The 12,777-nt window shown below is 39.3% G+C and overlaps 1 protein-coding gene across 4 annotated transcripts; it reads left to right on the top strand.

Moving 5' to 3' along the window:
- Positions 1-1,254: 1,254 nt before the first annotated feature.
- On the top strand, positions 1,255-10,702 carry pcbp3 (poly(rC) binding protein 3). 4 transcript variants are annotated; one of them, XM_034202216.1, is made up of 12 exons: positions 1,255-1,360; positions 1,458-1,481; positions 1,560-1,592; positions 1,679-1,795; positions 3,459-3,590; positions 3,913-4,041; positions 5,178-5,252; positions 6,979-7,020; positions 8,276-8,354; positions 8,802-8,854; positions 9,567-9,736; positions 10,541-10,702. In XM_034202216.1, exons 1-12 carry the CDS (start codon positions 1,286-1,288, stop codon positions 10,593-10,595), a joined length of 984 nt encoding a protein of 327 aa, XP_034058107.1. In that variant the 5' UTR covers positions 1,255-1,285; the 3' UTR covers positions 10,596-10,702. The 4 variants fall into 4 exon arrangements, with proteins under 4 accessions (XP_034058107.1, XP_034058106.1, XP_034058104.1 ...); XM_034202215.1 differs by having other exon boundaries at positions 8,799-8,854; XM_034202213.1 differs by having other exon boundaries at positions 5,178-5,321; positions 8,279-8,354.
- Positions 10,703-12,777: the final 2,075 nt, after the last annotated feature.

Genomic DNA, 12,777 nt, shown 5'->3' with positions numbered 1-12,777 from the left:
TCTTGATCTGTAGATGTGATTTGATGCGTCGTGTGTCCCCCAACTCCTCTCCAAAGTTCAGATATTTAATAAAATACTCAGGGGAGTTTCCTGAATGTTCATGCCAAAAGCCAAGCACTAGGCCCTGGGTAAATTAAGAGGCTGATCTCGGGCACTTTTGTCCACTTTCCCTGGTGGTAGAAACTCAAGCCAGACATCCCTGGAATCGTCTCAGAGAGTAGATGATCAGTGGGGCCTTCTTTTTACTGAATGATGTGTTTTTTTATGGGGAATTCAAATATGAGCTTATTTTTAGGATTTTCGGAGACTTTGCACACGTTTTCACAAACATTTTCACGCTAGGAGTATGGGAGTACTTCCATTCGCTTCGTCTTGATCTGTAGATGTGATTTGATGTGTCGTGTGTCTCCCAACTGCTCTCCAAAGTTCAGATACTATATAAAAATACTAAAAGGTAAATAAAACATTAAACATAATGACAAAATAACAACCTGAAAGATATGTATTCTATCTACACATTTCGTAATTATCTAATCTAGTGGCCTTATAAAAGTGTTGGCTAAAGTAATGCAGAATATATATATTTTTGAATTGTAAATAATTAGAAACATTATTTATGTGCACAAGTACATGGGACCCCACCATAGCACCCCACACATAACAAGCTGTCCCGAGTTCCTCCGGCTGCAGTTCCGCAGACGGCCAGTGTGTGGCAGCAGAGCGCTGGGAGCAGAGGGAGGTGAGTATATGACGGATATGACGGATGACGGATGCGACGGAAATACACCCGAACATATCTGGTAGCCCGAACATATCTGGTACTGACACCGGCAGCAACACACAGCACAGAAAAATTACCGAAACCAAACAAAGTGTTTTTATTTATTTATTAAAATTATAACTACAATCCGAAAAAACAGGGGAAGCCTGGCTTCCCTTGGCCTCCAGGAGAAAACGCCACTGGTTAAAGAGCAATGACTTTAAAGTATGACACATGAGACTATCGTTAGAGTCGCAGGCTGTATCTGTCTTTTTTTCACCTTTTGCATGAATATTAACATTTCCCTACCTAAATTAAGCACTTAACTATACTGTTTTTGCGGATTTGTACATAAGTAAACCCTACCTTAAAGCAAGGAGACGCAGAGGAAAATATTTGAAACAGTTGTCTTGTATTCTTTTTTCTGGCAGGTGACCGCTTGGCTGACTCCACCATCACACTCGCGTTGGCCCTTGAACTCCTCTCTCACGTGACCACGCCCCTTCCTTTACATCCAATCCCGACATGGAGCCCATCAAGGTCCAATCAGAAGGAGGCCTGAACGTGACCCTTACTATCAGGCTGCTGATGCACGGCAAGGTACCGAGACACGCGGCTACTTGTTTATATTTCCTAAAATCTGCCTGGTGACGTCAAGCCCTTATACACTTAACATTGTTTGTTTGTGTGTCTGCAGGAGGTTGGAAGCATCATTGGAAAGGTATATCACACACAGCACACCATGTACAATGTCATATCGCCTACAGCAATTATATCTTTATTTATTTTTTACTTCCAGAAAGGAGAAACGGTGAAGAAAATGCGTGAAGATGTAAGAAGGACTTTTTAGAAAAGTATTGTTACCGCTTTTAACATATGCTTATTTTCCTAATCCTGTAATTGTTTGTTGGCCTATAGAGCGGTGCACGTATCAACATCTCAGAGGGGAACTGCCCTGAGAGGATAGTCACCATCACTGGGCCCACAGATGCTATTTTCAAGGCCTTCGCCATGATAGCATACAAGTTTGAGGAGGTAACACATTCACCATTTTAGCACTTTAAAGTACAGCACTATACTAAATCAAAGCACTACATTTGCCACAGCGGTACAGGAAGTATTCAGATCCTTTGCTCCTTTAAGTACTCTTAGATTTAAATAAGTGAAATAAAAGAATATAAGCATATTCAGAAAACAATTAAAAATACTTATTGTAGAGAAATGCAAAACGTTTTACAGAACGTACTGTTATTCAATTGTATCTATTAAAGGTCCCATGACTTAGCCATTTCTACTGATCATAATTCCATTGTTGAGGTCTACTACAATAGATTTATATTGTACAATGTTCCAAACTCACATTGGTTTCTCATTCAGCATCTCTGTAAAGTATGTGTATTCACTCTCTGTCCTAAACGGCTTGTTGGAGCTCCTGCCCCCCCTCCCTATGAGCTCAGTGGCCGCCTGCGAGACACAGCGAAACCCAGCCCGAACACACACACACACACACACACCCGTAGCCTGGCTGGGAGTTTGTATGTGTGCTCACACACCGACTCACAGCCTCGCCGCGTCCCGCCGTCTCTGGGGGGAGAAATCGGAGGAGCTGCAGCTGAGAAAAGATTGAGTGTGTGTGTGAGGAAGTCAATTTGGACCAATCCACAAATTTAACGTAACGGCTCCGCGAACGTAACGGCTCCACGGATTGGTCCATTTGGACCAATGGGTCCATTTGGGTATGGGCACGTCACTGTACCCAGGAAGAAAACAATGGAAAAAGAGACCTGTCTATGGTGCAGCATAGACAGGTCTTTTCTGTGTTAGAGTTTTACTCGCTACAGGGTGCACTTTGAGGGTTTGTGACTCTGCAGACCGTTTACATGCAGAACAACCTTCATAACACAAGGGGACGGGTAATAACCGGAAAAGCATGACATGGGATCTTTTAATTGATGTAGTTCATTTGTTTTGAATATTGTTTTTTTATATTTTCCTTGTGCAATATTCTGCTGATTACTTTCCCAATAACATGGATTCGATTATGTTTTCAAACTAAAAGAACACAATTATTTAAGGGGGAAAGCTGCATATCCTCACATCTGAGAAGCTTGAATTATATTTGACATTTGTACATGAAAGTGTATAAATACAAATATATAGACAGTAGAAAGTGGCATTCAAATAAAAATGCTACATGTAAGTACCTCAGAGTTGATTTAAGTAAAGTACTCAGTTCCCACCCCTGGCTTTGCTTTACTGTCAGTACTGTTGCGTCTCCTAATGAATACAAAGCAGGCTCGCTCTGTTATGTAGGACAGAAATATGCTGATCTAACCTTGCAGCACCCTTTGGAAAAGGCACAGTATTGAGGTTTAGATCTGGGTATCAAAGCAGGGCGAAACCAAAACAACATCAGTTTGTAGGTGGAAAATAAGAGGACTTTCCAGATGTACACATACAGAGGAAATGCCCTTTAACCGTTTTATTCATCAGGTAGAAGGTGTATATTATAAATGATTCTTAATAACACATAAGGTTTATTAATGTCAAGTATTTTCAGATATATATAAATATAACAACTAAGGAAAAAATACAATGTGCACATATCTAAAAGAGTTTACTTTGTGGTGCAGTAAACTTGCTACCTCTGTAAATACATGGTATATTGGTCTGATAACAGCATTGGTTCCTCCCTCAGGATATAATAAACTCTATGAGCAACAGTCCGGCCACCAGTAAACCCCCGGTCACCCTCAGGCTCGTCGTCCCAGCCAGCCAGTGCGGCTCTCTCATCGGGAAAGGAGGCTCCAAAATCAAAGAAATGAGAGAGGTAGTCTATTATTTCTATTTCATTGAACTAACTAGAATACTTTGTTTGAAGGCAAAACTACAGCAAAGACATTGCTATTCATGTTTTTATACCATGTCTTCTCTTAGACTAAATACATATTAAGCTGTTATTTACTTCATGGCGTCATTTATTATTTATTAACTCTATTCAACTGTAGTTCCTTGTAAATTGTATGGGATTAAAACATTGATTTAAGATTGTTGTCCTTTATATTCCCCCATGTGTAGTGTTTTTTGCTCTAGTATCCCTTTACAAGTTTACATACATGTCAATGCATTCATTCAGATTATTTCAATATTAGTCCACAGGAGCTCAGGTCCAGGTTGCAGGTGACATGCTGCCCAACTCCACGGAGAGAGCAGTGACGATCTCCGGAGCGCCTGAAGCCATCATCCAGTGTGTCAAACAGATCTGTGTGGTGATGCTGGAGGTACAGTACCACAGAGAGGGAAATATCAAGTTCACATGATTCACACTGAACCACAATCTGAATCATTTCATTCAAATGCATGATATGGAATATGAAAGATGGTTGTTTTCAATCTTTAAGATGTAAGCCAGTCAATTAAATACAAAACACAATTGATAAATAGAATAGTTTACATTACATTCGGCTTCATTTTCTGAAAATCCTTTGTGCATATGTGTTGAATTCTCTGCCACTAACAATGAAAACTATAAATACTAGCACATACTAGAGTATTTTAAGGATGATCTGCATCTCTCTGATTACAAAATGTTAATTACTGTGTTATTTACTACTATTTCATAACCAATGCATTTGATTGTTTTTTTGTGCTCTGACGTCTTGGTTTGTACATTTTGAAAGTAGGTCTGGGCTATATTGATATAGAGATATGAGACTAGAAATGTAGTCTCTTTTCCTGAATTGATATGATCAATTACAGAAAAGTGTACTACATACATTGTAATTATATCTAAATTACTGAAAATTATTTATCAAAAATCTCATTGTGCAGTCTAAATATTTTTGTTAAAATCTTATATAGACAGTTTAGCCAGCTTGCTCCAGTCACAAAAAAGCAGAAATTAAGTACGTATCAAACAATTAGGACTGTATTTTGCAGGGTAGAAAATACTTAAACTGTCTGTTACTGTCCTCAACAATTCATAATGCTTTAAATCAAAGGGCTACACACTGTCTCTCCGTCACCATTCATTTGAACTATCTGCACAGCCAGTTCTCCATTGGGCCTTCATGATGGCACCAGCCATGGATACTAGGAGATATGTGACATGACTGTAAGTCTCTCAAACATGGACTTTAGACATTACAAACACAGTATGTAGACTCATCATTATCCAGTTGAAAGTGATGTTCCAGGTAAATCCAAGTTTAGTTGTGCACTGAACCACGATTTGGACATTTTCTGTGGGCATGAACACACTGAAGAGCACTTTGTGTCACAGGTCGTCCTCCCCAAGGCACTGTCCCTCTTGGTTTCACTTTATGCAACTTCTTTCTTTCTCTCTGTTCTAACACTCTCTCCACATCTCACTCCTTCTTCTTCTTCCCCCCACTCTCTCCTCCTTTGCTCTCCTCAGTCCCCACCGAAAGGTGCCACTATCCCCTACCGCCCCAAGCCTGCCTCCACCCCTGTCATTTTTTCAGGTGGCCAGGTAAGAGCAGACCCACTGGGGGCGTCCACGGCCAACCTCAGCCTCTTACTGCAGCACCAGCCACTGCCTGTTAGTGTTGCACCAGGTTTTTCTCACTTATCCTCCCTCCCTCACTCCCCCTGAGCCCCCCTGACAAGCATGACATATCACTGCTGTCTACTGTGCCCTCACTGTCCTCCATGACCTGCAGCCACGCAAACCAGAACTTGGATAAAGACATTAACAGAAAACAATGAACAAAACACTGCCACAAGAATCAGAAATCCTTATTTAAAACGTACTTTGTTAGAGCAAAGGGGAGAGTTCAAATCCAAGGTCAAAGACTAACACATTAAATAAAGACATTCATGGTAAAAACATAGCTGAATTATAAATGTAAGTTAACATAAACCGTAGTGGAAATAGCTTCTAGTAATAACATTAAGATAAACACATGTAAATGTATATTTTGCAGAGGGTTAATTCACAAAAGTGATGTTACAGTCTTAAGTCTTGAAGTAGCAGCCAATGATACAAATATTTTAAAGAAAGTGTAAAAATGTGCTAAAAAATTATGCCATCAAGCTAACTCAAATTAAAATAAAGAAAGCACCAACAACATCCTATAGTGATTGAGCAAAAATAACTTGGTGAGCTTGAATGAAAGGAAGTCAAACATAGAACCTACTGTAAGAGACACTTACATTTACTTACTTAGGAAGATCATTCGAAGCGACCCATGCAGGGGAGCATCAGGTGTACACAAAGGAAGGGAAACTCCGTAGAGACACCTACTGGACAGGGTGTGAATTACAGGAGATGAATGTGAAAACACTGAGGATCATTTGCATGGTTGATAAAAACAGATAAACATTTAATTCAATTGAAGAAAATAAATTAACCATTGCAATCACATCCGTATGAAACGCTAGAGTTGAAGCTATTATATAAACAAAGTAAGTAGCTTTAAGGTTGGAAAATCCCCCAAATATTCAGTTTGCTGTATCATAGGATAAGGAAAATCAGCAAATCTAAATGTAACAACCAATTAATTAAATTGATCAATGAATTCATAATTACAAAAGTGGCTAATTAAGTTCTATATAAGACTCCCATTAGCATGCTTAATGTGGCTTTTAATACTCGATGAATAATGACAGGTTAAGTGTTGTAGCCAGTAAAATATGAAGTTGAATTGTGTTTGATTCAAATATTCTCATGGAAATTAGGAAAGCAAAACATACCTACATTTAGATGTCGGTTATTTATTTATTAATACAAAATCTTCCAATTTCTACTTTACTGACCAAATGCAGAGACTAGACGTGTTATTTCTCTGGTGACGGTCTACCACTGCTCGCTCTCTTGGCTGATGAAATGAATTTAGCTCAGTTCTGACCCCTGTGGCCCACCACCACCTAAAAGCTCAATCTCATCACTCGCTTTAGGGCCGCTCACCTGGTTTCCCTCACGCCTCCCCTCACCCCCCCCACTGTCTGTGTTGTCCCCTATTGATTGAGTTCAACTGGATCTGATGTATGAATAGTGCATGAATTTGTAGTGATACAAAATAAAATAAAAATATGTCTGTAGAGTGTGGTAGTCAACAGTTTTTACATCACGTATAGTTTGTTGTAGAGTGATTAGTTTTCCCTTGTCAAAAATATATTTCTATAATAGGCTGTATGTTTTGGTATTTGTTCCACTGGTGTAATGAGATAACAATAAGCTCTTCTCTTGTTTCCAGGGTTATACCATTCAAGGACAGTACGCCATCCCTCATCCTGACGTGAGTGCGAACCCCACGAGGCAGTGCACACTGCACGCTCCATTATTCTGTCACTGCATCCAAATCTGCAGGCTCTTTACTCTCTTTCCACTCATATTAATATTAATTGCTAATATTAATACAGCTTTATTTCTGATATGTAATTCCTTTATCTTCTAACTTTTCTGACTATTTCCTCCCTGCCCTCTGTTGGGCATTCAACCTTGTGGAGCTTGGCCTGATGGCTGGTGGTTTTACGGTTATATCAAATCAACTAGAACATGCATAAAATAGGGTTGGCGCTTTATAGTAACCGGAGCCATTGTGAAATTGTTGAAGACTTATTTGCCAGTTGAAAATAATGCAATCAAAATCAGAACCAAGAAAAAAAAGAATGAAAAAATAGTATGAAAAGCAGATTTTGTGGCTGTGACTTATGATTGAGTTTTCTTTAAATATATTTGAAACTCCCCCTTTCCAAAATGAACAACAAAATAGAAAATGGAAGACGAGATAATCAGCCTTTTCTCACACCAAACTTGTCTAATTTTGGCTTGGTTAATGAACCTGCGTTGGTGCACAAATCTGCCTATAGCCAGTGAGCATATTCATTTGGACTAGAGTAAAGGAAACAGTCAGGTAGCAAAGTGTATAAAAAGTAACATGTTACTGTATCTTATGTCACATACATTGGGACATGTTAACCACTTGTTGAAGTCTATAAGACTATCCTGCAGATTGAAAAATGACACTAAAAGTGAGAACAGTCAAGTCAAGGGGTGTCTAACCAAGCATCTGCATCTAACTATTTGAGAGTATGAACGTGTAGCCAATTTGGAAATCAAGAGTCAAGATTCAATTCAAGATTCAAAGGCTTTATCTGCAAAAGCTACAGTTGTTGGCAATGGAAGTCCCAGGCATGTCAAATACAATGAACCTGTGACACAAATAGTGCAAGTGGACCATTGCTGAAAAAATGGCATGGTAAATCTGACATCATCCTAAAATGGTAGTCACCGGTTTAGGATGACTCCATCACCACAGTCTCAGGCCAAGTCCTCCATGAGCTTCTTCTTCTCTGCTCTCTTTCTTTGTATCTCTTAGTCTTTGTCCTTCACCTGTCTGTGTTGTTACTACTCCTCAGATCCTCTCTACTCTTGTAGCATTTCGGACAGACCTGTTTGTGTGTGTCTGTGCGTGTGAGTGTGTGTGTTCGAGAGTGTGTTTTTTTAACGATGACCTCATAGCACTGCTGTCCTCCTCCTCCCCCCCTCAGCAGTTGAGCAAGCTCCACCAGTTGGCTATGCAGCAAACCCCCTTTAACCCCCTCGGACAGACCACCCCTGCCTTCCCCGGTACGTACCCACCTACACGACGCCCCTCTTTACCAAAGCTCCTTCTCTCGTTTTTACCTGTAGAGACAAACACGTTCTCTACCTCCTTTTTTTCTCTTTCTCTTCCTGTCTTTACTCTTCTTCTTCTTCTTCTTCTTCTTCTTCTCGTCATTGTCCTAATGGTCTCTGTCGTGCACTGCCATTGACATGGCCTGCTGGTGGTTTGCTCTTGTTGATGTTGAGGTTTCTTTTGTTCTTTGGTGTCCCCTTCGTATCTTTCTGTAATGATGCAATTGCCTCATGTTTTTTTAGTAGAAATCAAGTGTCAGGTGATAGGAGTTGTACAGAGCCAGACTTTCTACTGGTCAGGGAGTTAAATAACACCATGGACTACATCTCATCAATGCTGTTCACTCCCTCAATGTGCCAAACTCTATTGTATTTCCTTTTCCTGTGTTGCAGCAGCAGGTCTGGATGCCAATAACCAGGCCAGTACTCATGAACTCACCATTCCCAATGATGTGAGTACATGTGTCTTAATGTGTGACATGTCTTCTCGTGAGTGCTTTTTTGTTTAATTTTCCACAACAGATTTGCCGTGATCTGACGACACTATAACAAAAGTCACATATTTTATAATGTATGTCCATAAGTCTTCTGTTACACTTTCAATACACTATACCCTTAACTAAAACACTTATTTGAAACCAAAACATTCGGAAAATAAAGGTCAATGAGACATTGGAACCAAAGCTAGTCACAACAATGATGCCAGGCTGTTTACATAAAGATTACAACAACTAATACAAAAGAGTGTTAAAACTATACGTTCAATTCCTGAAAAATCTGCACAGGAACAAAGCAAGGCATTAGTCATCTGTCAAAGCACAAATTCAAAAATGTTGTTCGACCACAGAGTAAAAAAAACTGGTTTATTATCTCTTAATATGGCTTCCCGTTTTAGCTTCTAGCAATACAATCTGACAGCTGCAGCTATAGAGGACCACAGCAGAGATATAGTGCAGCCAAAGGCAGTTGGCTTTGTAAAGTGAATGGCCTTAATGGAAAAGACTTGCTGCCCCAATGAAAGGAATATAAGAGTTATGGTTGAAAGGCTGACAATGACCCGTAGTATTGCATCACATCGAGTGCAGTGTAATATGGCGTCAGATAAAAATGTGTGTCTTTGATTTGTTCTGGCCATCCTAAGTCCCGTCCCCATTTTCTTCCCAGCTAATAGGCTGCATAATCGGACGCCAGGGAACCAAAATCAACGAGATCCGTCAGATGTCTGGGGCACAGATCAAAATTGCTAACGCCATGGAAGGGTCATCGGAGCGCCAGATCACCATCACAGGGACCCCCGCCAACATCAGCCTGGCCCAGTACCTCATCAATGCAAGGTCAGAGACAACGTTTATTCAGAGAGTCAGGCCTTACAAGTCAGTAGTTAAAAGACAGGCACCTGGACTTCCTCCCTGATGAGTTAAACACTTAAATGTCCCACATTTGTATTCGGTGATGTGTTGAAACCTTAAATCTTTTACATTTTGTATACATTGGGAGTTTCATGAATGTGTATAACTTTTTCTCTGACGTCCATTCATATGGAACCCTTTCGCTGTTATCCAAATATTCCTGCTTCTTCACTTTCTTCTTACACATTAGTTCATTTGCGTCAGACAGCAATTTCTTCAGGAATTGCATTCTCTAGTTAATATTCTACTGTGCAATGTTCACCTAGAATTATTACTGTACATTTTTAGCAATAATCTGCTTTTCAGCAATTCATATAATAATTCATATTAATTTGTTATACACCCATTTGGAAATATTTTCTTTGACCAATATTGTAGTAATATGTGCACGTTTTAAATTGCATTTCGCTGTTTATTAAATGTTATTTTATTCTTAAATGAAGCACCTGTCACAAAATCCAATTCCCTCAGGATACATAACGTATTCAGATTGATCATTGCTCAAATCAAGTACATAAAGATTTGGCTCATTTGCAACCAATGCACTTAAAACCTTTTGGCTGATTTGAGGAGAATGTAGTGCATCTTTCATACTATTCCGAGTTCTTCACAGTTGAATGCACTAGGTCACTTTGGGTGAAAGCTTCAGCTAAAAGAAAAGCTATGTAATGTAAAGCAGCAGGTTACTTTAAGGACATTATTTCTCAATTACCAATGGTCCTCCCACAGGTTCAGAGACGTGGCGGCCATGTGGAACGACCCATCTTCCATGACCACGTCCTGAATCCCTGACTGGCTCCTCCGTTTGGCCCTTTCCAGCGATTGACCACCGCAGACAACCCTGATGAAGCCCCCCGGACTCTGGCTCTGGCTCCCTGAAAACCTGTCCGCCTTCCCGCCCTGGTTGAAAAGTTATTTATACATCGGGGAGGGATGTGCGCTCGCTTTTATTTCAGAGAGCCAAATTAAATACAAAAAAAAAAGAATTACAAAAAAGAGATTCTCTGTTGATTAGGCTTTTTTTTAGAAAACTGTTGAAGCATGTTGAATGTTTATTAGGAATAACTTGTGTTAATCTTTCTTCTCTCTATCTCTTGCGTTATTTTTCTCTCTGTCTGTGCTGCGTCATAGAACATCATTCAAAAGTATAAACTTGTAAAAGATTAAGTTTTATTTTGTAGAACGAAGTTATTCGCATATTCCAGCTGCGCAGTGATGCTATCGGCGGAGTGTGTGGTGGGATGTAGCCAAATTGACCTTTTTTGATAATATATTTTTGGAAAGAAAAAAAATTGGACTGTTCTGGTTTTGTCCTAAATTGCATCTTTGTCTAAATCCAATCTCTACCCATGACTTGTTGCTGCATCACATGACCCTTTTAAGCCAATGGTATCACTCCTAGAGCCTCCCTTCTCATGTTAGTTTCCTATATTTACATTATTGCTTATATTGCATGTTTCAGTGTCGTATCGTTGTGCATTTCAGTAAACCTGTTCAGTCTACGTGTTCCTTCAAATGTTATTATTATATGTCCCATTCTTTTCCGCAAACATTTTCAGCATTTTTGGCCATTCACATCTAGTCCTGCTCCCCGCCCAAATGAAAAGCTTTCCGACAGAGCCTCCTTCTATCAACACCGATTAGTATATAGATGCATGAATGGGAATTAGTGAAAAATCAGTTGCTAAAAAAACACAAACTGAAAATTGTAATGATTGTTTGCTAACTTATTATTATTATACTGTATTTGTTTTGTACAAGGACTTTTGTGGTTTAGCACATTAGTCGACTACGCGGCGCTCATGCAATAGACTATTCAACACTTTACTCTGGACTGCCTCTGATGTGGGAGGAATTTGTTGGTCTTTAAAGCCAAAGTGTTGCGTCCAAACTTTTCGGCCTTTTATTAAAATAAATGTGGTTCCTTTGAAAGTAAAAAAAACAAAGGAAAGAAGACGACTTTTACGGCAAAGAGGCCTAAATGTTTGGACGAAGCCAAACGGTATTTTTTGGGCCGAGGAATGTTCAGGGGTTCATTGGGGGGAACCCATGGAAGTCTCTTTTTCAAGATTGTTCATCTTGTCTTTTCTTTTTGACGCTTTAGGTTTGAATGTCTTTTTATTGTCACGACTATGTCATTGACAAAGGACAGGTTGGATGACGATTCCGGCTTCACTGGTTTTTGAACCAGCATGTATTTATTTATGGTGTGGTGATGCACATGTGACTTTTTTTCTTTGTTGATCATGAAGCTAAGTTAGTTTTGTCGTATCGTGTTTTATTTGAGAGGGAGGTGTGGATGATGCTTCAAATATTGGACAGCTTGAGTCATCTCATTTCTGATCAGCTGAGCTCTATTAAGTTTTGACATAATACAAACAGCTGTTGAATGTTATTGTCGAATCTCATTATTTACTGTCCAAAACAGGAACTTTCTGCATTTTAATTGTCTCAATTACTTCACTTAAACTTTTTCTGTTTTTATTTTTCAGTAGCCTATGCTGAGCTTAAAGGAAAAGTTTGACATTACCAACATGTTTAACTTTTCCTGTAACTTCTTAAGGGTCTTAAGCGCTTTGGTAATATACATGTGATTATGTAAAAGGACAAATGCTGTATCGCTATACTGAACATAGTCAATGATTATTCTGCAATAATTCTTACATTTTGATGTGAACTCAAGTAGTAGTGCTAGCATTGAAATTATGAATTTGTGTTTCTTTCTATTATGAGTTGTCATAGCTGGTTCTTCAATGGGAATGTTTGTCAAATGAGTAAATTAAATATTTTTGGGGGCAAATTTGCTTTACGAAGACAGTTGGCTTATATCTAAGAGGGTTTTCTTTCCCAACATTACTGTAAAGGTATAGAAAATCCTCAAGGGTATTATGGCTTTTATTCAACTGTTATCAGTGCGCGTGTACTGAGGCGTTTGCTTCAAATAAGTACACATGTAAAAGCATTGA

The sequence above is a fragment of the Gymnodraco acuticeps genome, unplaced genomic scaffold (genome assembly GCF_902827175.1).
Source record: "Gymnodraco acuticeps unplaced genomic scaffold, fGymAcu1.1, whole genome shotgun sequence".
NCBI classification, from domain to species: domain Eukaryota; kingdom Metazoa; phylum Chordata; class Actinopteri; order Perciformes; family Bathydraconidae; genus Gymnodraco; species Gymnodraco acuticeps.
The sequence above is the reverse complement of the archived record's forward strand: the minus strand, read 5'-3'. Positions and strand labels throughout refer to the sequence as shown.

What these genes read in the sequence shown, in the direction of transcription:
- pcbp3 (XM_034202214.1), top strand. Translation starts at nt 1,286, where the DNA reads ATGGAGCCCATCAAGGTCCAATCAGAAGGAGGCCTGAACGTGACCCTT. An exon ending in TGAAGAAAATGCGTGAAGAT is followed by an intron (nt 1,593 to 1,678) that starts GTAAGAAGGACT and finishes GTTGGCCTATAG; the next exon opens with AGCGGTGCACGTATCAACAT. An exon ending in TGCAGCACCAGCCACTGCCT is followed by an intron (nt 5,322 to 6,978) that starts GTTAGTGTTGCA and finishes TCTTGTTTCCAG; the next exon opens with GGTTATACCATTCAAGGACA.